At 39.2% G+C, this 25,683-nt stretch overlaps 1 protein-coding gene across 1 annotated transcript in view; it reads left to right on the forward strand.

Moving 5' to 3' along the window:
• The window catches only part of FBN1 (fibrillin 1), a 258,732-nt gene that overhangs the window by 134,300 nt on the left and 98,749 nt on the right, over window positions 1–25,683 (forward strand). Inside the window, exons 10-19 of the mRNA XM_065941593.1 lie at window positions 2,151–2,309; window positions 6,877–7,056; window positions 7,663–7,803; window positions 9,958–10,077; window positions 13,328–13,453; window positions 15,294–15,416; window positions 18,594–18,716; window positions 19,773–19,925; window positions 21,977–22,030; window positions 23,594–23,719. Of these exons, the coding sequence (XP_065797665.1) occupies window positions 2,151–2,309; window positions 6,877–7,056; window positions 7,663–7,803; window positions 9,958–10,077; window positions 13,328–13,453; window positions 15,294–15,416; window positions 18,594–18,716; window positions 19,773–19,925; window positions 21,977–22,030; window positions 23,594–23,719 (1,305 nt within the window). The remainder of the gene's footprint in view (window positions 1–2,150; window positions 2,310–6,876; window positions 7,057–7,662; window positions 7,804–9,957; window positions 10,078–13,327; window positions 13,454–15,293; window positions 15,417–18,593; window positions 18,717–19,772; window positions 19,926–21,976; window positions 22,031–23,593; window positions 23,720–25,683) is intronic.

Genomic DNA, 25,683 nt, shown 5'->3' on the forward strand with positions numbered 1-25,683 from the left:
ACACTGAAAATTGTATATACAAATTTTGGTCAAGTGTTTATACTGGGTTTTGACCACCAAATTCACTTGAAGCTGGGATATAAGCCAGTTTTTGAACATCTCTTCCCATTCTTAACAGTCTTTGGTTTTCATGCCCAAAATATTAATCCTGGAGTATGTGATGTATTAGTGGCCTTAAGGCAATGCAAATTAGGAAGCAGGAAGTTCTGTTTCTCCCCCTTCTTCCTAGGGGAGATGCCACCCATATCTCCACAGAGCATTCTTTGTCTTCAAACTTGTTCTGCCTCTTTGCTGAGACTGTTTGTCTGACCAAAGGTGCAGGAGCTGGGACCACAAAAAATTTCTGGAAAGCATACTCATACATGCTAGTGGTTTTAAGTACTTTTTAGAAATAATCTCATATCCTTTAAAGCTGACCCACAATTTTCTCTTAATGATTTGTCTAAGTTTGTTGTAGTCATCTTCACCTGATGTTAATAATTTAAGTGTTTCCAAGTTAACCTTGGTTTTTTCCTTGTATTTCATTAATTTATTGCAACCTTGTAGGATTTTAAGGCTTTGGGTTTTCAAGAATGATGTAGATGAAAGCAATTATGGGTCTGATCCTGTGTGATCAAATGATGGTTAATATGCAGGCTTACAGGAAACATAGGGACAGGTTTTTGACCATAAACAAATTCTTCACCTTACAAAAGAATTTCCCAGTTGTATTCCTTCATATGACAAAATACTGGTTACATTTCAAATATTGGTTACATTGCAAAGGTTTATTTTATAGAACCGTGCAGAGTTACGTTTTACTTGGAGAGGTATAGCCCCAACATATGACAGATCAAGGTGTTCTGCAGTTGGCTCCCTGCCTCTGCTACACAATGGTATGATCTCAAAGGGTCATGGAACAGTTAGGTTTCTTCTTTGTCATAGGCTCTTTTCTGGTAGCTCAGAGTTGTCTTACAGTGTTCCAATGTTGTCACAACAGTCAGACATGATGTAACCCAGTAAAGTTTTTATATATATATATAGGCTTTCCTGGTGGCTCAGTGGTAAAGAATCTGCCTGCCAATTCCAGGAACATGGGTTTGATCCCTGATCCAGGGTGATCACACATACTGCAGAGCAACTAAGCCTGTGTGCTGAGACTGTTCTCTAGAGCCTGTGAGCTGCCACTCCTGAAGCCTGTGTGCCTAGAGCCTATGCCCCACAGTAAGAGAACAACTGCAATGAGAAGTGCACCCTCCACAGCGAAGGTTAACCCCCACTTTGCACAACTAGAGAAAGCCTGGCACAGCAGTGAAGACTCGGCACAGCCATCAATAAATCTTTTTAAAGCGTCATAGAAACATCTTCCTCTGTTGCTTTGAGAAGATACCTTTCTGCCAAAATAAGCTTTTAATTCCTTTAAGAATTATTGTATCCTTTAGCACTAAGAACTTGCAACTGTGTACATTTTGAACTGTGTATCATTAGTGCCTTGTCAAATCTGTTAGGGCCTCAGGACCAGAGGAAATCTTGACTAACAAGCATTGGATCTGACTGCAAAGTGGCTTATTCCTTTTCAGAAAAACAATCTCACGAGTCTGATAGTTTCAGACTGAAAAATAAGATCTTTTAGAATTGTAGAAAATCTTTTAGAATTTTTTAATCTAATTTTTGAAAAGATTTTAAAAATCTTTTAGAATTTTAGAAATGTAGACTATCATGCAGACTTCACATTGTTTTAAAATAGGTTTGTATCAACATTTGCCTAGAGTGGCTCAAAGTCACTTTGTCACTTAAGTCGTTGGAAAGGAAGGACAATAGCCTCCCTTCGTATAGAGACACGACTCTGTCACCGCCAGTGATTTTCTTCATCTCTCTTTTCCGATGGTCCATATGGTTATAATCATCCGTCCCCACCTTGGGGATGGAATGCGGGACTTGGGCCAAGCGCCCCAGCGCTCAGGGGCAGAAGGTGTGAGACGGAGAAGCAGAGGAACGGGCGCGTTGTTCCCGGTGCCACGCGCACAGCTTCCCTTCCAGGGCACCGCTGCTTCCGTGCTGCTGGCACCCCGCCCCAGCCCCAGAGGGACATGTGGAGGTGTGGGGGCAGGAGAGCGTCTTCCCTGTTTGATCTCTGTGATGCATGCGTGGGGGTTTCTTTGTCTTCTCAGATGTCCGCCCAGGATACTGTTACACGGCTCTGGCCAACGGGCGCTGCTCTAACCAGCTGCCGCAGTCCATCACCAAGATGCAGTGCTGCTGCGACGTCGGCCGCTGCTGGTCTCCCGGGGCTGCGGTCGCCCCCGAGATGTGTCCCATCAGAGCGACTGGTAAGAGCCCTTCCATTTGTCCCCAGAGCATCCCATCTCAACCCCTGCAAGCCCCAGTGATAAATGTGCATGCTGCAGTTCTAGTGGAAACCGGGGTAAGTGAATAAGATTCCAGAAAATGAGAGGACCTTCAGAGAAATTTCCCCAGGTAGTGAACAGGGGAAACACAGAGGTTCAGACACATGACACTGTTCTCAGGTACTTAGAATCTTACTTAGCTTGCGAATTACCACTGGCTAGCAACCTGACCAGCCTGGAAGAATTGGCTCTTCCTCATCCTCATGTATTTCTTTCGGCTCGCTAGAATAAGAGTCAACTCATTCAGAGCCTTTCCGGTGAGTTATTGTGGATATAAATTTCTTCCTGCCCTTATATTTGACACTCCCCTCTTCTTCCTTGCCAAGTAGCCCTATTGATTTTTTGTTGTCGTTGTTTTGATTTCTCTTCCATGTCTTACTCGTTTCCATGTAAAGCACATTTTCTCTCATCTGGACTATTTGAGTAGCCTCCTACCTTGTCTCTATAAAGTCCACAGCTGCCACAGAACATTTTCCAAAGCCTAACTCAATTGAAATTCAGTTTTAAAAAACTGTGTCTGGGGAAAATGTAGAGAAAGATGTCCAGAAAATTTTTCTTAGGATAAACTCAGGCTTATCTGGTGGCCTAAGTCGCTCCATTTCTTGAAAATAAAATTTTACTTTTTAGCAGAAAAGTCTCCAAATCTGATCCCAGTTCATCTTTTAATTCTTGTTCTTCGTAGTAGCTTTATTTTCTAATTAAATTATATAATTCAGCTTTCTTTGAACCCAGCCTGTGCATCTCTAAACTCAAGCATCCTTTCTTCTCAAACTTCTCCTCAGTTCACGTCCTTACTCCCCACTCCTCACCCCTACCACCTTCACCTGTTTTATGCCCTCTTGTTGGTTAAGTTCCCACTCAGATATGACCTAATCCATGCACGTCCCAAGATAGCCACAGCAGGAAGTGCTGCCTTCTAGCTCAGTGCTCTAGGTTTGTACCGTTGCTATGATACAGATATCATCTGCTCAGCTTTGGGCCCATATTTGTTCCTGTATTGCTTTTTTGCTAGCTGATAAATTTCATTCAGGGATCTCAGTCATCATTACAGTGCCACATTCCTTCTACTTTTTTAACACTGCACCAGTATTTGGGAAGAACTTGCTGATGAGAGGCGTTCGGTTAGTGTACAACTTATTAGGTGACATCTTTCCCACCAGTTGTAAGTAAAAACTGGGGTTATAGTTTCTTCTCAGTCTAGTTCCTGAAAGTGTGTTTCAATCGGGAAATTTTAGGAGAGAAAGTCAACATGAGGATGGATGAATGCAGAGTTAATGAAATACTTCAGAGTGTGCTATTCACAGACTATGAATGCCCCATGATCATGAATTGTAGACCTGCTCACAGATGTTATTTTTAAATTTCTGTTTATTATTGAGAATTATATATATGGATTAAAAAGCAAGAAAGTCTTTTCAATATATTTTAACATACAACAAGCTATATATTGCCATATATTTTGACTGTTTACAGTCTAAAAATACAGTGCTCCCTCCTTAGTTCATTAGGGGGATCATATAGTAGGTCACTGTTTAGAAGCACATGACTTTCTACTAAGACATACAACATGGATATCCGGAGAGTTGCTTTTTAAGTATATATGTTAACTTAGGAATCAGCAGCATTGATGTGAATTCTTTCCTGTCTTGATCAGGCCTTGAATAGGAGGAGGAGGACTAGAGTAGGCATATGTGCCTGAAGACTTACTTCAGGGCACATGGAGCAGAAGGCCTGGTTCCCCTGTATGATTTTCCAGGGAGCTGCTCTCCCAGGGGTGCCACTGAGAGATATGCAACCCCAAGACAGGCTCAGAGTAGAGCAAATGGATAGAGCAAACTAGTTATCAGGTAGATGTGTGTGTTTACTCTTTGTTCAAATGTTCCATACCAATACCACAGAGCTCTAGGTTCTTAATTAATGAAGAATAACATAGGAAGGATTATTTCAGATTGGTCAGCTTTTCACTTTAAAAAAAATAATCAGTTTCATGTCCAAGTTAAATAGAGATAGAAAAGCTGGACATCAGTTGAACAAAATTAGCCCCATGTTGCTGATTCTGAAAGTTCCTAAACTAAAGTAGGAAAAAGTAGAGAACTCAAGCTGGTATATTTTCATGGAGAGGTTAAGATGAATTTAATGGCATGCTTGGGCTTCCCTGGTGCCTCAGTGGTAAAGAATCTGCCTGTAATGCTGGAGATCCAGGTTCAGTCCCTGGATAGGGAAGGTCCCCTGGAGAAGGGAATGGCAACCCACTCCAGTGTTTTTGCCTGGAGAATTCCCATGAACAGAAGAACCTGGCAGGCTATAGTCCATGGGGTCACAAAGAGTTGGACATGACTGAGCGACTGGCACACTCTAAAATAACATAACCACTTAATTAGCAGAAATGCTGGTAAGCTATCCAACGTCTTTTATAGGAATCCTAAAAGACCTTTAAAAAGAAGATTGGTCAGTGCTTGGAAGCTAAGTACAATTGCAATCCAACTAAATCTATCATAGTTAATAAATTCCTCTTGTGTGCAATTTTCCAGGTAAGGCTGAGAGTAGGAATTAATTGTGAGTTAGATATGATCCTTGGTTAGAATGCTGCACAGTCTTAGTGGTAACCAGGAAATGATGGATGTGGCACATCCAGGTGATAATTCTATAACAAAGATCACTGTGATTTGAAAACAGGGATTATAGCATTCTGATTCAGGGAGGCATAAAACAACATATAAATCCTTTCCAAATACAGTCAGGCATTACTGAATCTCTGTGGATTAAAATTCCAGATCAATAATGCAGTAATAGAATTATCTGAAACATAACTTAATCTGAGTTGGAAATGTCAGATATGATTGAGAAAGTTTCAGCAATGGATCAGAAAATAACAACAAAGTACATGGTAGCTAGGTATGTTTAGCCAAATGTTAATGGACAGTATGTCCAATGAGGTTGAAATATGCATACATTCCAGTAAGACATATTACTGTGTCATTGAATAAGTCAGATTTTAGTCCACAAGGAAAATAAAAATACTAGCCTAATTTCTATTAATGGATGAAGGTAGCATGGAAAGTATCTATGGGAGAATTCCTGTGTGACAAAGATAATAAAACCATCAACATTCTGGAAAGAGAGAAAAAAGAAAATTTAAAAATCATGTAGTTTACTTTTTGAAGAGAACTGTGACAAAATCTGGCTATTTGTAGGAAACATGAAAATGGATAGTTAAGTAAGTACCCTTCTTAAAACTTGAATACTGCTTTAAAATACCAATTTGGAAGTCTCCCTCCCCATTCCCCCTACCCCCTGAAATGTGCCACAAGTCTAAACATGATTTATTCTAATAAAGATCTGGCATTGTGGAAAGTAGGAATCAGTCTGTATGTGCAGTCATAGGGAAAACAGTGATCATCACCCTTGGTGCTCCTTCTGCCCTGTGGGCTGTTTCTTCTCTGTCAGTTTTTTTTGTCTTTTACAAATAGGTATTCTTTAGGCTCTGTCTCCTTACTCCCTTCTCTTCACTTTCCACACCTTCCTCATGGGAACTCACCCATCCCTGGGACTTTAAACACCACCTGTCCACTGATAACCCCCAAACTTAGCAGCAGCCCTGACATCTTCTCTAGGCCTCAAACTCTCTTATAAAACTGCTATGTGACATCTCCACATGGATGTCTGATGTCTCAGAATTCATCTGTTCAGCCTTTGACTTCTATTCACTAAATCTGCTTCCATCACAGTTTTTCCCATCTCAGCAGACGGCACCAACATCAACCTTGTTTCTCAAGTGGAAAACTACAACTCACTCCTGATTTCCTGTTCTCCTCAGCTATGAATTTCCTATGATTTCCTATTCCCTTATTTACTGACATTTACTCCTTCCCTGAGCACAACCCATCTATCTTAACTCTAAATATGCTTCAAATGTGGTTACTTCTCCCCGTTCCATCATTAGCTCCCTGGTCCAGCCATCCTCGTCTTGCCCTTGGTCTTCTGCAGCAGCCTTGTCTTTCTCTGGTACATTCTCCAGATGCCAGTGAGAATCATCTTCTGAAAATGTTCATCTGATCATGCCTCATCCTCGCTAAAGACCACCAGCAGCTTTCCAATGTACATCAAATAATAAATCATGTGTTCTTTAGAGCCCTGTGGGAGCCATGGGTGGGAAGACTGGGTGGAGATCGTGGCATCTTATTCTATTCTACCTTGAGGTCAATTTTGACATAGCTAAAGACTTCTTAGGTTTTAGGAGGGGTATGTGGTACCACCATGGGAAGTTTATCTTTTTTTTTTTTTTTTGGTTTTGAATTATTGTTTCTGCGTGATTGCTGCTCTAGGTATTAGGGATGGGAATGAAGTCTGTTGGCTTTTTGCCTTTTCTTCAGTCGACCTATGTCATTTGTGGATCAGTTTTATTCAGAATTTCTTTAAACAGTCAGGGTGATTCCCATGGGCCTGTGACATATGTTGCAGCTCAGCTATTGCGTTGTGTTTTTTCCAGAGGATTTCAACAAGCTGTGCTCCGTCCCTATGGTAGTTCCCGAGAGGCCAGGATATCCTCCTCCACCCCTTGGCCCCGTTCCTCCCGTTCACCCTGTCCCTCCTGGCTTTCCTGCTGGGCCTCAAATCATGATCCCTCGACCACCAGTGGAGTATCCGTATCCATCGCGGGAGCCACCAAGTAAGAATTCAAAAAGTCATCAGTTACTTTTCTTGCATTAATCAGGTTAATTTTGTTGTGGTTATTTATGCTGCTTAAGTCATTAAGTTTAGAATTCTTAAATATTTCATTTACACAGTCTCATGTATAAATTTCTCAACTGGCCTATTGCCTAGAGGAAAATGAACAGTTTCATATTCTCCAGAAATTAGCATCCTTTTGTTATTGATATTGTGGGAGAGATTTAAATCTGATTCATAGAGGGGAGGTGTAAAATTACACTTTGGGTTATATATCATGCAAAGCAATTTTGCAAGTAGTTAGACATTAAGAACTTTTCCTGCCAACTGGTGGCTTGAACATGAGGCAGAGAGAGGGGGAGGGAGAAGCCGGCAGAGGAGCAGGCCACTGCTGGGCTGCAATACCTGGCCCCACGTGCCGGGATGCACGGGTACTCTCTGGAGGCAGGAATGGAAACACTCTCTGTTGGTACCAGATAAACTTTGCCCAACGAGTGTCCTCCTTCCTTTAAGGTTCAGCATCTTCCCTGTTACTACGGAATTCAGTGCCGATGAAAGATGCTCTAATTTTAAATAATTTTCATGGGGTCTCATGCTGTTCTTTTAGGGGTGCTACCAGTCAACGTCACTGATTACTGCCAGCTCTTTCGCTATCTCTGTCAAAATGGACGTTGCATCCCAACTCCCGGGAGCTACCGGTGTGAGTGCAACAAAGGATTCCAGCTGGACCTCCGTGGGGAGTGCATTGGTAGGTGATGAACCACTGGGTTGGCACGAGAGGCTGTTGCAGCTCTGCTTCACGACTGGATAGGTTTTCTATGGCTGCTGGAACAGATTGCCTCAAAGTTTGTGGCTTTAAAGCAACACAGATTTATTATCTTATATTTCTATAGGTTAGAAGTTCGACATAGTTCTTACCGGGCTAAAATCAAGGTGTCAGCAGGGCTGTGTTCCTTACAGAGGCTCTTGGAGAGAATCCATGTCTCTGCCTTTTCCAGCATCTAGAGGCTGTCTGTTTCCTTGGCTGAAGGGCTGTTTCTTCATCTTCAAAGCCAGCAGTGTAGCTTCTTCAAATTTCTCTCTAACTCTCTGGTTCTCTCTTCTAATACTCTTCTTCATGTTTAAGTACCTTTGTGATTACACTGGACCCAGCTGTATATTGGGCTTCCCTGGTGGCTTAGTTGGTAAAGAATCCACCTGCCATGGCTGATTCATGTCAATGTATGACAAAACCCACTGCAACATTGTGAAGTAATTAGCCTCCAACTAATAAAAATTAAAAAAAAAATAAAAATTATAACCTGTAAAAAAAAAAAAAAAGAAAGAATCCACCTGCAATGTGGGAGACCTGGGTTCGATTCCTGGGTTGGAAAGATCCCCTGGAGAAGGACATGGCAACTCACTCCAGTATTATTTCCTGGAGAATCCTTCTGGACAGAGGCACCTGGTAGGCTATGGTATGGTCCATGGGGTCACAAAGAGTCGGACACGACTGACTAAGCCCAGCCCAGCCCAGCACAGCTATGTATCTCAGGAGGAGTGGATATTCTGCCAACTAGTAGCGTAACTTAACTCCCCTTCCCGTGTAGCATATTCACAGGTTCTGGGGATTAGGACATGAACATGTCTGTGGGGGCATTATTATGCCTGCTATTGTTTGTTGTTGTTTAGTTGCTAAGTCGAGTCTGACTCTTGCGATACCATGGTCTATAGCCCACAAGTCTACTCTGTCCATGGGATTCCCCAGGCAAGAACACTGGAGTGGATTGCCATTTCCTTCTTCAGCCGATCTTCCTGACCCACAGATCAAAGCCAATTTCCTGTATCGACCAGCTGATTCTTTACCACTGAGCCACCAGGAAAATCCTATGCCAACTATAGTGGCTTTTAACTTTCATTGTAAAATAAATTCAAGGCATTGCTGGTAACTCTAACTGAAGACATCATTTTGAAGCCTGACCGTTAAAACAAAGTGTTAAAAATACCCCCAAATTATGAAACTTTGTGTGTGTTACTAATTTGAGTGAATAACTCACCAACTCTGTCTAGTTAGTCGTTAAAGACTGAAGCAAGGAACTTTAAGTTGTTGACAAGGCAGTCAAGTTAGTGAAGGAAGGAAATCTGACACAAGAATAAAATGTTTTTGAAAGCCCCTTCTCCTAGCCCACTAGGAGACAGTGCTTCAATCCTTAGAGGTCCTCCAGAGCTAGGGGGGAGAGGGAACATCTAGCTCCGGGTTGAGATCAGACCTGCATCTGCCGCAAGAAGCTTGTGACTTCAGACAAGTGGGTTGTCTTCCATAAGCCTTAGCTTCCTCATCTTTGCAGAGGAATAAAAGCCAGTTTACCTGTAAGTATACCAGTAGCTCCAAATGGCTATAAAACTAGTGAGAGCCTGTCTGGGAGCAAGGTGACGGTAGTGGCGTCCCCAGTGGTGGGCGAGACATGTCCTTTAAACTGTGATAGCTTCATGGTTTGTTGTAATACTGTTAAAGCAACTCAGAAAGGAATGCTTAGATACGGTTGGGTCTTCTTTTTATTGAAATAGTGAGTTTCAAGAGACACTCGGAATCCTGCCCAGAAGCCACTTCTGAAATGTTAGTCTGTTTGATTCCCTTAGACCAGACCCAGGGAAGAGAAAATGTTTATTAGCTTGGAGTGTTGAGTTGCTACTATTTGGCATTTTACTCTGAAGAATGACACCAGAAAAATAATACACTTTAACTGCTCGACCCAACCAGTCTTCAAGTGGCTGGTGGCACTGTTATTGTAGGGGGAAAAAAGGGAAACTTTCATTACGCTATTTATTTCTTTGAAAGTGTTTTAACATGTAAAGGAAACCAACAAAATGATCTTAGAGTTATGGCCATCTAACTTCTACTAAAATGTACCGTGCTTTGCAGATGTTGATGAATGTGAGAAGAACCCTTGTGCTGGTGGCGAGTGTATTAATACGCAGGGCTCTTACACCTGTCAGTGCCGACCTGGTTATCAGAGTACACTCACGCGGACAGAGTGCCGAGGTACGTTCACTCTGAGCTTGGCCTGGGGGACGTGTATGCTAAGTAAGGAGTTTTCTTTGGAGGAATTCCATGGAGCTTAAATAACCCTTGCTTGGAGAGACTAAGATACTCCCATTGCTTTTTGTACTTAATTCCACATATTGTTACTCCGAATTATGCTAACATCATAATTTTATGTTACATCATAAATCTGGCAAACTTTCCAGTTTTAAAAGATGCTTCTGTGCCTATGGGAATATCTTCATTTTACCAACCTCCCCACCCCCCGCTTTTTTTTTGCCTTGTCACTATTGTCTCTTATATTTTAATCAGAAAACTAGGGAATAGGGTTGTCCTTTGTTGACAGAGAAGCAGAGGAGACTTTCAGGTGAAATTTTCTGCAATTAGTTGCTGAATGGAAAGGCCTGAAGGATAAGAAGTGCCTGTAAGTTCTTGCTGCTGATTCGTGTGGTCAGCAGTAGCATCGGCTAGGGGCAGGTTGGACATGCAGCAACTAAAGCCCCACCTGAGACCCACTGAATCCAAATCAGCATTTTAACACGATCTTCCAGGGATCCTTATGTGTGTTGAAGTTGGAGAAGCCCTGCTGTAAAGTTTCCTCATAAGAATTTGCCTTCAGTTTTGTTTAGTAGTTGACTTATTAATCCACCCAAAAGTCATCTTAGAAGACTTTGATGTACTGAGTTTCTTTTTTATTTTTTTTTAATGTTTTATTTTGTATTGTAGTGTAGCCAATTAATGATGTGACAGTTTCAGGTGGATAGTGCAGGGACTCAGCCATACATATACATGTATCCATTCTCCCCCAGATTCCTCTCCCATCCAGTCTGCCACATAACATTAAGCAGAGTTCCCTGTGCTATACAGTAGGTCCTTGTTGGTTATCCATTTTAAATATAGCAATGTTACACTGAGTTTCTGAGATAGAAATAATTAACATGTACTTCCCACTTCAGGGGCCTCAAATATCTATATCTCTATAAATTTGGTGCAGAATGATCTATTATCATTGACCAAGTAAAGGCAGATAAAAGCAAGAAAATTCTCTATTGAAATTAAATGCAGGGAAATATAGGGAAGTTTGTATTGCTTTAAAAATTTGTCAGCCATTAATGAGTTAATTTTATTTGCCTCTTTTAGCATAAGTTCTTTATATGCGTTGAAGACATACAAGTGTTTTTATTTTTTATTAGTGACTCTTTTCAAAATCTTTGAATTTGGTTCTGACTTAGAGATTTCTTGCCATCAGTGTATCTTAGTACACTACTTATAAATGGCAATTTTGAGCAGAAAAACCTGGAGTATAACATTTGAGTTTGTTAATATTTCTATTAATGGTCTACTTACTGAATTACAAGTATAGTTTGAATTTTTTTTTATAGTTTGAATTTTTAACTGAGCTTAGGCCCTTCTTTATGACTTTTGTTTAAAATAATCAGTGCATACACACAGTATACTAGGCATTTTTCAATAGTGGAAGATAAACTGAAACCAATGTTTCAGAAGACAGCACTGTTAAATAAACAAATAGAAGACGTTATTGAAAGCACTCTTCTAGGGCAGGAACCAGTCGGTGTAGGTGCATGTTACTGTCATCAATCCGAGACTTAATTTTTTAGAGACTGAAGATTACCTAAAAGCCTCAAGTACTGTGTTTTTTAAGAGCTAGTGCTAAGTTTATCTCAAATGCAAGAAGTTGTTAACATGCTCACATTTGGAGATAGATGAAAATGGTCACAGAATGGTCAGAAAGGCTGTATACTCAGCTGAGAAGGAGGACAGGAGGAACTGAACAGAAGGGGACAGAAGAAACATACAGAAGAGACTTTGAATGGCAAGCTTCTCATTTATTTTTGTAAGGCAGTGGAGCCCCGATGGCATTTTCAAATTAGTGAGGAGAGAAAAAGCTAAACTCTTTATCCTGTTTATTTTATCCTTGGGCCTCCATAGATTATAGAATCCTTTAAAAAAAAAAAAAAAGATTAAAAATCTTTAAAAAAAAAAATCTGCTGAAGAATATGTGGGTTTTTACTTTTTTTTTTAGAGTATGGAGCTAGTCAGATTTTAGTAAGGATTAAGAAATAAATGAGAGAGAAAACGATTGTAGGTTGTTGGCACAAAGATCAGACAGAAGGAAAGCCCAGACTGCCTCAGCTGGTCCAATGATTCGTGTGGAAACCGCTGCTGGATCTGCCCAGAAAGAAAGTGCGTCTGAGGGTCAACCACAAGACACCGTGCAGACACGGGATAGACAGTCAGAATAACCAGTATGCCATGAGCGCACATTCTTGTCGCCCAGAGAACCTTTAGAGCGCTTATACCCAGGGACACGTGGCCTCCACTCTGCCCAGCGCCCTGGCCTCTGTCTCCTGGGGAATAAGCCCTGGCATCGGTTACGTGCTCGGTAGACAGGATGGTTTGTGTTCATCCCCTTTGATGTTCGTCCAGGCATGTAGCCTGGAAACTGAGGGGAATAGATAATCCAGCGTACCTTGTTGTCCACTTTAGGTTAATTATTAATCTTTAAATGCGGGATCAGATGCAGGTTGTTTGAATTATTGTCATTTTTAACACTTTCATATCCTGCTCTGTTATTTAATTTGGCATAATTTTTAAACACAAAAGTAAAAAAAGGGAAAATATCCCCGAAATCCCAATATTTTGTTTGGTAGACAGAATACTCATAAAGTTATAAAAGAGACTAAGAATTTATAAACAAAACTGTATTTGGACCAGAATTGCCATAAGGAAGGTAGACATTTCAGAGCCAAATGATTGATAGTTTTCAGATGGAATTAAGTTTTTTAGCTGTGTTTTTTTAAAATGGCATTTCTATTTAATTATTCTGATACAGCTATCATCAGATTTGCCTTTTAGATCATGTCTTAAAAGACATTGGCCAACGCTCACTGTAAATAATGATATATTGTGGCTCATTAAATTAGCTAGGAAATGATACAGAAGAATCTATTTTGTTTACAGAATTGAGATTTAGGGAGTCTTATTAGAAATTAGAGTTAGATTGAATGCTGTTATGTCAGCATCTTTTCTTTCATGTGTCTTTCAAACTTTTATTAGTAATCCTAATTACATTTCATATTGTTTAATTCTGAATTTATGTTGAAGAATATTATTTAGTAACTAAAACCCAAGACTAAGATCATGAGTTTGGAGATGGTGAGAAGGAGCAGTAAAATAATTTTAAATCCCCTAAATAAAGCTATTTCTTTCTTTTTAACTCCACTTTTAGACATTGATGAATGTTTACAGAATGGCCGTATCTGTAATAATGGACGTTGCATCAACACAGATGGCAGTTTCCATTGTGTGTGTAATGCAGGATTTCACGTCACACGAGATGGGAAGAATTGTGAAGGTAATATAATGTAATAATAATGTTATTTGGCTTTTTCCATTGCAGTTTCATACCAAAAATCTTTAACAAGACCAGGTAAATACTTAGTAAAAGGTCCAAGTGTCAAATATATATTCACTTTTGGTTATCTAGGAGGAAGCCTAACTTTTCAGTAGTATTAATTCCTTTAATTCATTTTTGTGTGAGTCAAGTAACATTTTAAATATAGGAGCAGAGGTTGCTTTTCAAATATTCCTAATGATGAAACTTCTATAGCATAAATCATTACTTATGAATTTTAAACAGTCAGAATTTGTACATTAAAAAAAATAGAACACACCTAATATGCATTTTTCAGTCACTTAAAAGTCTGTTGTTTAAAATATCTGTGTAGTAATGAAATATTACTAATGAGTATCTGAAAATGTAAAATTTGAGAGAAATACTGACGATTGAGAGTCAGCCTTCATATTGCCTGTTGAATTAATCACCTCACTTTGAACTGGGCTTTTTCATTTTGTCTTTTCCTCTGCCTATTTTTTCTGAAATTGAGAATATGACAATTACTGATGAGTTTCTACTTCTTAGACCTTTAGCAAAAAATGAAGAATGCTCCTTATCATCTTTCCCAACGTCTTTGGGAAAGACCCCAAGAATCTATTCATACATTAAAAGAATTTCAAAATTGTTCTTAGAAACATTTTTGGCAGAATATTATCTCAGTGATTCAATTCAAAGACTTAATGCCAAAATTCTCAGTTGGGATAGAATCTTGTTTAAAAAAGAAAAAATCATAAATTACTTTGGTCTGACTAAAGCCTGTAAGTGAAAACACACTGTGTCCAGAAGAGCAAGTGCCTCCTAAGAGCTGCAATGTTAAATAAAGCAGCATATTGGTGAATTTCAAGAAATATCCCTATGATCAAGGGATCCTAAGGGTTAGCTGTCATGGCTATGCTCTATAGTTGTCTTGCATTTTAAAAATACTTTTTTCCTACCTCTGTTAAAATTCAAACTACAAGCAGTTCTCTGGTTTCTCCTTTTCAAAGAATCAGAAAGTAGCCTAAATACATTTCAAATTACATCATTCTTAATTTTGATTTTGTTTTTATTTTTAGTATATTAGAAGTTATATGAATCTGTAAATATATATATTGGGTTGGCCAAAGAGTTTGTTCAGGTTTTTCTATAAGGTGAATTTTTTGGCCAACCCAATATTTATATGCAAATATATATTTATATGAAGTTTCATAGATATATAATTCTATGTGAATGTAATATATATACATATGTGTATACATATACACATATACATATATATTTCATAATCTGTATATGCTTTGTATACATATATATGTATATATGCATTCTTTTTAAGTTGTTTCAGTCATGTCTGACTTTTTGCGACTTTATGGACTAGTCCACCAGGCTTCTCTGTCCATGGGACTCTCTAGGCAAGAATACCGGCATGGGTTGCCATGCTCTCCTCCAGGAGATCTTCGCAACCCAGGGATAGAACCTGCATCTTTTATGTCTTCTGCATTGGGAAGCAGGTTCTTTACCACTAGCACCACCCAGGAAGTCCATTTGTGTGTGTGTGTGTGTGTGTGTGTGTGTGTGTGTATACGTCCTATAATTTAGCCCTATAGTTTGCAAGCACAGGTCACAAATTGAAAACTTAAAATACATATTTCATATGCCACTCTTCTCTTTGTATGCTATAATATGGATGAAAATTAACCTTAGACAATAATAACAAGAAGTAGAGAAATGTGAAGAAATAAAATTATATTGATCCAGATTGGCTTCCTTTGTAAGCTTACTTATCTGGTCATTAAGAAAATACATCTATATTTTTCAGATATGGATGAATGCAGCATAAGGAATATGTGCCTTAATGGAATGTGTATCAATGAAGATGGCAGTTTTAAATGTATTTGCAAACCTGGATTTCAGCTGGCATCAGATGGGCGTTATTGTAAAGGTTTGTGCTATGAAACTCAGTCATATTCTTCACCTGTTTTTTCTCCTCTCTACATTGCTTAAAGCTACCACATTTCCCTATTAATTCTCCCCATTTATAGTACCCTTAGTTCTGGATTAGTAAACCTGACTGGAACTTCTTAAGTTAAGCCATCCATACTCTGGTTTCTCTTCAGATCGTACAAATCTTTCGCCTTTTAAGTTAAGCCATCCAGAGAGCTACGGTTTATACTCAGAAGGCTGTTTTATTTCAGAAAGGGTGTTTTGATGTCTTCCCAAAAGAGCCTCAGTCTCCATAGCAAATGAATGAGAAGCTGAACTTTCATTTGGACTACCAGCAGCTGTGAGCATCTTATCGCATAAACTGAGTTCCATCTCTTCCTTGTAGTTGAGGAATAATTGAAGTTGGCTTCTTGATGGCTGTCATTTGCCACCTCTTATATCTTCACTGAACAAAATACTGTAGACAGTTACTACAATGATCTCTTAGTAATTGCCTAAAGATACCTTGAGAAACACAATTTATTTAAACTTTATCAAGTCACATTAAGCAAAAAGGAAAAATAGGATTAAACAGAAGAAATGAACCAGGAAACATTGTTTAGTTCTGTAACTTTTGGAATAATCTTTTTGCTCCAGGTAGTGAAGCAAAGTGAACATTTTTATTTGTGCTATTGAACATTGAGGTCCTGAGCAAAGTCATCAGGGATAAGTTGTGCCTAGTGTCTCTTGCCTAATGTAGTCAAGGATGAGTAACTATTGCATGTGTGTCCAAGATCTGAGTTGGAACCAGACTCTCAAGGAACCTCATACTCAGAACAGGTCCAGGAAATCTGCTAAAATACGGCATGCATTCAAAGCCTTCTGCTCATAGCTTCAGATGTAAAAGTGTAGAGTGTCAAGCGATTCAAGATTGAGAAGGCAGGAGAAAGGTGCTTCTCTGAGTGCCCCTGGTGGGCAGCTTTGGTAAAGATGTTCTGGTAGAAAGCCTTGTGTTTATTAAGTCTTCTGCATGATGTGTATTTTCTCTAGGCTTAAAAGAGCTTCTAGCCCTTGGTTGTTTACCTACATTCTCTATGACCTTCACATCAGTGGCTCTTAACATTGTGCAAATCTGCCTTCACAGCAAGAGAAGCTTTTTTCTTTTTTTTTTAAATTAGAAGTAGGAAATTGGTTTCTGTACTTTTGGGCTATGTGTCGGGAGGAGCTTATAGTCAGGAAGACAAGATTAACACATGGAAATATTAAGACAGCATACAACAAAGCTCCAGATTGTTAGATTAAGTGCTGTGCAAGTGAGAGAGAAAGGGGAAGGGAGAGATTGCTGGAATATTTGGAACTAGGCTTCCAAACAAAATAACACAAGGAAATGTGAAAGCCCCTTTGTGAACAGACCTTTTTTGAGAACACACACTCCTCTTACCTTGGAGCTTGCTAAGATTCCCTTTCGAAGCCTACAGGCTGCCAGTGACCCAGGCCACAGCCTCTTCAGGGGGGCCAATAGATGATGCTGATATAACTGAGCGCATAAAACTGATTTCAGAGCGCATTATGACCTCACAGGTGAAACTAGGTTTTGCAAATGTTTGCCATCAGTGAATTAGTGTCTTATCAATAAACGGATTGTTCCATTCATTTGAAACTGCCTGATGATTAAAAGTTCTGCTCTGACTTTACCATTCTAGCTTAAGAAACAGAGCTAGAAAGAGAAAGGAAGAATGTTTCCTATTCTTCCCTATGTCTTCTTTATTTTGATATATAGAGTAAATGGAATGCATATACTGTAATAAGAAGAAAGGAAGAAAAAGGAAAGAAATTTCTTGTATGCTGTATTTCTTTTCCATAATTTTTCTCTTGATATCACAAAATCTCTGAGTGCTGAGGACTTGGTTCTGATACCCCAAAGATGTGACTGTTCAAAGCTGAATGAACGATGCTAATTTAATCTACAGTTAACTAATCTGATGACCAGCCTGGTCTCCCTTGATCACTCTCTGAAGGTTGAGGCCGCTCCCTTTGAGCAATGCTGTCCGGATCTCCGTTCCATCTCTGTCCCCAGTAAAAAGCCTTTGTATTACTTTTCAGGCTGTAGTCACTACTGTTTTACTGTAGATCTCAATTTGAACAAAAAAGTGACCTGAATAACTGAACCAATTTGAGTTCATGTATTTAAATATAACTGCTGTTTTAAAATACAATCTGTACATGGAATCTTGGACCATCTGAATGTATTTTGTGCCAAATAACACAAACTGAGTAAAAGGCAGAGGTGTTTCAGTCTCAATTTGCCTTTTTAAGGTCAGAAGAAAGGAAATATTCACATATACTAGTTGTATATTATAAAAGGAGTTGTTATAAAATGACTTGTTTCTAAGTGTTATATGTTTCCCCAAACAGAATTTTGGTATCATTTCTACTTCCTCATATTGAGGGGGAAAATATCTGCTATTATTAGTATGTGCCCAATAAAGTCTTTTACCAGGCCTCCCTAATATACACATATGATACTGTCAAATATTTGTAATATGTAAGAGAGATTTTTCTTTGCTGGGTTCCATTTGCTTACACTGCTGTTGTTGGCTTGGAACGGTCATCAAAATCATCTATATTCATTTTCTGTTCCTTTCTTATGGTGTTGCATCTAGGCTTTAGTTCTGTGTCTCCTCACGCCATTCTAATTGTCCCAGAGATTTAAGGCGTGAGTTAAGGCATGAGTGATAACTGGAATGGACACCAGTCTGAGTATTGGATGCCAAAGGGAGAAGCTTCCTGCCCAGGTCAAAGATGCAGTTTATTTTCAAGCTAGATTTCTGACGGTCTTGGAAGAATTGCCATGTGATACATTACACAAGACTTTTGTCTTTTAGCTGTCACTTTCCTTCTTCTTCCAATTCTGTTTTTGCTTTATGGTTCTTACTTTGGATTTAAAAAAAAAAAAAATCTCAGGAGAATGTTACTGAAATAGCTTTATATGGAAAATAAATAAACTCAGACAGTTTATCTCTCAGTTTTCGTTCCTCTTTCCTCAAAGGAAAATGAAATGCATCTCATTGAACTTTTCTTGTTGATGCTGCACATTATTGTAAATCTTCTCCATTTTCAAGTCTTAGACTTGTAAGCACATTATGGTTTTAGATGAAGTGACTTCATTTTTAATAAGTGCTTCTCCCCACCACAGATATTAATGAGTGTGAAACACCCGGGATCTGCATGAATGGGCGTTGTGTCAACACTGATGGTTCCTACCGATGTGAATGCTTTCCTGGACTGGCCGTGGGTCTGGATGGACGTGTGTGTGTTGGTAAGATTACAGCCATAACTAGATGTACAATAGAGATCCGCCCTCTGTCAGTAAAATCAACCAATAACAAATGTACTCTACTGCAGCAGGTATGATGCAATTAATAACAGTGGGCAACAGACCAACAGGGTCAGTTTTTTTCTTGTATAAATTGAATATTAATTCAAGGGATAGAAAGATGAGCTGAGATAAATGAAAACCAAAGGACTCCACACCTCTCCTTCTTCCTTGTCCTAGTTGTCCTCAGTTTTCTCCAGCCCTCCTTTGTTGATAATGGTCTTTGAATTGACTATATGTCCCTAATTATCTCCCAATGAACATTTCATTTTCATCTAAGGCACTGAATGTCCAAAGGGAGGTAGAGAATTCAAAGGAGGATATGGATGATCAAGAAACTCAATGATAGTAGTTTTTTTTTTGTGGCTTTATAAGAAGTTTCAGATTTATTAATAAATAGATACAAATTTTATCCAAATTATTCTTAAGAAAGGGGATTTTTCCCAATCCCCTTTGAACTGGGAAAAGATGGGTCATAGCTGGAAATCCCCTCCTGGTGGTAAAGATGACACTGCTTAGTTAGACCAATATCTAAGATTTACATAATTTTACAGATTAAACATCCTCCTTTTTGAAAGTACATCTAATTCAGATACTCAATAATTGTGTAATGACATTGGGGGGGGGCTGTATTTCTAATAAAATCTTGTTTGTCATATGGTGAGATTGAATGATCATCCATCATTCATTCATCATTTATTAACTGCCTTCTCTGTACAAGCCTGGGGAAGAAAACATGAGTGAGGTATAATCCTAGCCCTTAAGAATCTCACAGTGGCTAAACCATACTCGTCCCTAGAAAACTGGAAGAGTCTAGTAATTGGTTTCCAATGCTTGGAAGCTGAAGAATTTGTTTTGTTTTCTATTGAGGCCTAATACCAGAGGCATTCTCTGTAAGAGCAGTGACAATGGCTAAATAAAGCCAGCTTCAACTTTAACCTGGGGGGTTCCTGTCTGCTGGAAATGATGGTGTGATGACAGATGCTTCTTCCCGCTCAGACACACACATGCGGAGCACATGCTATGGTGGATACAAGAGAGGCCAGTGTGTGAAACCCTTGTTTGGTGCTGTTACCAAGTCTGAATGCTGCTGTGCCAGCACCGAGTATGCTTTCGGGGAACCTTGCCAACCATGTCCTTCACAGAATTCAGGTACGTTGTATCATGGGGATGCCCTCCTACTGCCAGCCTTCTGCCCCCATCTTCAGTCTCTGCAGTTCTGGAAGTCACGGGGAAAGATTACATGATACTCTACAGGTACCTCACATACCTTGCAGGGGTCTTGAAAAGGGCTGGTCAGGCTTTGATCACACATTACCCACCAACTCAGCTATCATCTGGATTAGGCTGCACATTTATGCTTCCCATCTGAATTTCTCCAGCTCAGTAATATTCATGTTCTTTAGGGTACATGCAACTTACCTTGTTTTCTAAAGTTGTTTCACGGTGTTACATTTTGCAGGAGCTTTTACAAAAGCAGAATTTTACAGAGTGTAAAAATAAATAATTTTCAGATTACTTGACTGTTTCCAACTTTTTTCCAAAAGTTCACTTGTGAATTTTGTTCAAATCCTTCATGTTGACTTAGGTGTGCATTCCCTAAATGATTTTATTCCACTCTAGGGAAAAAGTATTTTTCTCAATTCAAAGTGACATAACTTAGCGAAAAGAACACTGGTCAGTGAGTCAGAACTCTGCTCTCCAGCCACAAGCAGGCAAATTACTTAATTGGAGGGTTCAGGGTTTTTTGTGAATTTTTGTTTATTTAGGAATTTTTCTCACCTAACTTCAAAAGGATTTGAGATGGTTTACATTAGTAAACAATTATAAAATCAAATAATATGGAAAAGGGATCCTTGGCCTTTTAATCTGAAAATGAATTGTTCTAGATAATCCAGAAGGTCCTCTCCAGTTGTAAATTATTTCTATTTGTAAGGCAAAAATAGTTTATTGAAATGAAAGCAATAGACTGTCAACATTTGAACGTAATTTTAAGGTACCTTGGCTATTGGCTTTTAATGTCCTAAAATAGATTAAAGTCCTAATATTGAAAACACATAGCTCTGACTGGTTGATTTACGTCTAAGATACAGTTAGTTTATTTCGGGCCTAGATACTATCAATTAAAGATGAACTCACAATTTTTAAGCATTTGCCATTTTGAGAATGTTATTATTTGAAATCAGACAGAAATTAAAATCTGTTATAAGAAGTTAGAGAAAGTGAAATGGAAGACTTTTAAAATCTTTAAATTGGGGGAATGCCAGTTAAAGAAAGTAAGCTTTATTTTGGATGACTACTTCGCCTGGTAAATAATATACAAATTATCATTAACTATATGATTACTAATCAATAAAATGCATGTTTGCAACAATACTGCATTTGACTATGAAACTCTGTAGTTGCCTGAATCCATAGGCAGCTATGGAAAAATTAGTTTCTTTTCCTGGGATTAAGTGTGATTTCCTATTAGTTCTCTATTTCCATCATTCACTCTTAGATTCATCTAAATACTGTTGGAATTGTGTCTAAAACACTGTATGAATTATAAGAAATAGACCTCTGATTTCATCACAAATTTGGGGACATATTGTATATACTGCCATTTCCTCAATAAGATTCAGTTTTAACATTATGCAATACTTTCCCTATGGATTTAATATATAGAAGGAGTCTGGCATCCTGATGAATATTAACTCTAAAAATACACATACATGCAGGTGTACACACCCTCGTATTCTTGTGAGGAAAGGCTAGAGAATTTGCAGAGAGAAATGAGAAAATGTTAAGAACTTGTTCTGAAAAAAAATAGCTCGAACTAAGAAAAAATGTATTCCCAAGATGGTGGGAGAGAGTTTTATTAACAGTTAAGAAACCACATTTTAACAGGCACATTTCACTGTAAGTGTAAAGTGTTCCCTGGTGAACAAAATCAAGTCATAGGAAAAACACCTTTTCCTAAAGCGCTTTGCACAAGGAATTGCTGGAACTTGCGTATATCCTTACAAGTCGTTTTCCACGGTGATTGCGGAGCCTTTAAATGGGAGCCTGGTGTGACTCCCCCTGGGGGGATGCCTCCTTTTCCGTTACCACTTTATTTCAGTTCCACTCACTTTGGAGGAAATGATGTGTGCAAAGCCAAAGGCAGGATCGACCTGTTCTGCAAACAAGGGAATCATTTACTATCTGTTAATTTATTGCAGCGGAGTATCAGGCGCTCTGCAGCAGTGGGCCAGGAATAACGTCAGCAGGCAGCGGTAAGGACTTGTTTTGAAATTTCCTACCTTAAGCATGTGCAGAGGCTGCCCTGGGCCTTCCTGGGGGTCTCCAGTTGGTCCATTTACACCAGTCTGATCTGAACCCCCTCTCTGACGATCACTGTGTGATCTGCCTGGGACACTTGGAAACGCCCAGTGGCAGAACAGAACAGTGGCACAGTGGGTCCTGGGGTTGCTGGGTGTGGGTGTGGGGCTTCATACTGAAGCATTGGGTCCTTTCCCAGAGGGGTCGATGTGAACGAGATACAGTGGCTGTGGTGGCTCATTTATGAGAAGGGGCAGCCTGGCCCTCCTTTGGGTCTACTGCTGTCAAGCACAATTCAGGGTTACAAGTTCAGGTGAACCCCTGCACATGTTGAACATTTTCTTAACTAGCAAGTGGTCAGTCATTAACAGATGGCAATAGGGAGCCATCTTGTATTTTGTAGCAGGCAGTGATCGCAGTTAGCTGAAATAAAATGAAATGTTTAAGTGTAGGAGTTAGAACTAGAGAAATACTGGTGGCATAAAAGAAATTAAAAGGGAGAACTGGAACAAGTGTAAAAACCGATAAGAAAGAGGAAGAGATTACTTTGTTAACATAAAACTAAATGATTTGATGCAAGAGAATTATGGCTGAACTGATTGTCAGTTCATTCTCTTGATTGATTTCATCAGTGTGTATGGATGAGGAAGGGTTGGAGGTGGATATTTGGAGGAGAAAAGAGACGTAAGGAACTGTATAATGAATGAAGAATTAGTAGGGAATAAATAAGTTGTGAAAGGAATCTGAGGAAGAAAAAAGGTCAATCTTGATTTATAGAAGAGTCAGGGAACAAGATTTGAGACTAGTCACTCACTGATGGTCACTTTGCATCACTCTTGACTATTAGAGCTCTCCTTGGTCTGGGAGCCCCCAGAAGAGGGAGGACCCATCCTCATCTGGCCAGAGTAGCAGAGGTTTTTCCAGAGCAGGTGATGATTGTGCATGTTTTGAACCAATGATTAGGCTTACTCTAGGCATTCACAACACAGAGTGAAGAGGGCATTATGTGTTCACGGCAGAGTAAAGGATTTAAAGTGAATAAACAGCATTCATATTTTAATTTAATCTTGAGGATATTATCAAACCTACGAAAGTCTGAACCTTGAGAATGACACAATCACTTTGTTTTTAGGCTGTCTGGTGGCAATATAGAAGATAGATTGAAGAGGGACAAGCTGATGGCAGGGAAACCAGTTGTAGGAGCTTTGACTCTGTATTTGATCTACTTTCCCATCTTAGTGTTTAGACAAGAGAAAGTCCAGGGGTTCTCCTTTTAATTAAGGGTTGGTAACCTTGTAGTTCTAGCTCAGATGCCAGTTTCCTCTCAGGGACTGATGGAGGAAAGACTTGATTCAGAGTATCTTGCAGTAAGAAAAAAGGGATCAAGTTTCTTATCAAGGAGAAGCTTTTTTATTTTCACAAGGTCCTGATGTCTTTACATTTATTGTAATTTTCTGACAGTCTGTTTGACATTTACTTTAGCATGTTAATGCTTATGAGCTTTTTTTATGGTCCAGATATAAATGAATGTGCATTAGATCCTGATATTTGCCCAAATGGAATTTGTGAAAATCTCCGTGGGACCTACAAATGTATATGCAATTCAGGATATGAAGTGGATTCCACTGGGAAAAACTGTGTTGGTAAGAAGTTTCACTGTTTTCTAAAACATTTCAGGCATCATGCATTCTTTCTTTTGTTGCTTGAGCAACCTGCTTGAGTACCTTAAGGACTTGACAGATGGATGCTCTATACTTCGGGTATCAGCATAGCTGCATCCTGATGACTTATATCTTTTGTTTAACTCCATCAACGGTGGACCATGGCAACCGTCGCTCTTATACAGTGTACAGTTCTCTAACTGTGCAGGTTGAAGCTGAGTGCTACCCGACTGGATGCCTTTGTTGTTAAGGCTGCTACCAATTGTCATTGTGGGCAAAGTAGACATAGCACTTATTTTCAAAGAAGCAGAAATCTTACTCTAAGTATTTTTACCCGCTTTCCTTCTCAATATGTGGCATTTGCAGTCACATAAGAAGAACTAACAACAAATCAGAACATCTTCTCTGCCCCCATTCAAATCAGCTTTCACCCGAGTTTCAGGCTAAATAAGTACCTAAGAAAATGGAGGATAGCAGCAGATCAGGGGAGCCACAGACTTACCACAACACCCTCTTATTTTGACTAGTGGGTTTCTTTTTGTCTCCCTAACTTTTATTGCTGACCCAAACCTGGCCTTTCAGAAGGAAAAGTACATTTATGATATATACTGAATTTTGAGAAATGATTTCTTCCTCTCTCATACTCTTAATTTTAGGGTCCCCTTTTTTGGGAGAGTAAGGTTGTTATTTGAGTACACATAGTGCTTTCAAACTAGACTCACCTCAAAAGAAGTTTTACGATTTCATTTTTCTATAAGAGCCTCTCTACATTGGCAGACTTGAAAAATCATTGTTTATTTGGACATGCCAGAAAGACACAGAGATGTCTTAGCTTTATCCTGAAATCACCCCATGCAAAGCAAACAGAGAGTATGGGAGGCAGAAGGGATTCTTCTTTCAGTGTTCTAGTGTCTATTCCAAAGTTGGACCCATTATCATCAGAAGGATGTTCATATTTCAGGACTTCCCTAGTGGCTCAGTGGTAAAGAATTCTCCTGCAATGCAGGGGACATGGGTTCAATCCCTGGATCGGGAAGCCCCCCTGGAAGAGGAAATGACAACCCACTCCAGGATTCTTGCCTAAAAAATTCCATGGACAGAGGAGCCTGGGAAGCTACAATCCATGGGGTCACAAGGAGTTGGACTTGACTGAGCATGCATGTTCATATTTCAGGTTGTGTTCAGAAGTATGAAGTTAGAAATCAAAGATCCACTCCAGCCACTTTCCAGAGAATTCCAGGGATTGGCTATTTTATTTCTTAATCCTCAAGTCCTTAATTTAAAGTTCCATTTTCTTCTGACATCATCAGTTGAGAATTGCAGTATTGACCCTTTGGGGAAGTGTTAGCATTTGTTATACAATTTTGACAGAATTCTCAGCATGCTATTTGCTCAGACAATAACATCACTCTATCCTTGATTTTCCCATATTTTAAATTTTCCCATATTTCCCATATTTAATACTTTATAAACACAGCCCTCCACATCTGTGAGTTTTGTATTTGGATATCTAACCAACCTCAGATCAAATATATTTAAAAAAAATTCCTGAAAGTTCCCCAAAGCAAAACTTGAATTTTCCATATACCAACAACTATTTACATAGCATGTACGTCGTATTAGGTATTATAAGTAATCTAGAGATGGTTTAAAGTACACAGGAGGATGTGCATAGGTTATACACCAGTACTATACCATTTTATATAAAGGACTTGAACATCCACAGATTTTGGTAACCTGGATGGCAGGGATGGGGTTCCTGGAACCAATCCCTTGCAGATACCAAGGGATCACTGTAAGCTTCTGATTGAAGTGTATTTACTGATGTGAACTCATGCAGCTCTCTAGTATCAAATTTGTGTATACTTTACGTAAGGACCACTAGCTTGTCAATGATTATCTAAGTAGAATCACTCAGTATGTAAAAAGTTCCTTATGAATGTGTA

This window comes from Muntiacus reevesi, chromosome 7 (assembly GCF_963930625.1).
Source record: "Muntiacus reevesi chromosome 7, mMunRee1.1, whole genome shotgun sequence".
Classification (NCBI taxonomy): Eukaryota; Metazoa; Chordata; class Mammalia; order Artiodactyla; family Cervidae; genus Muntiacus; species Muntiacus reevesi.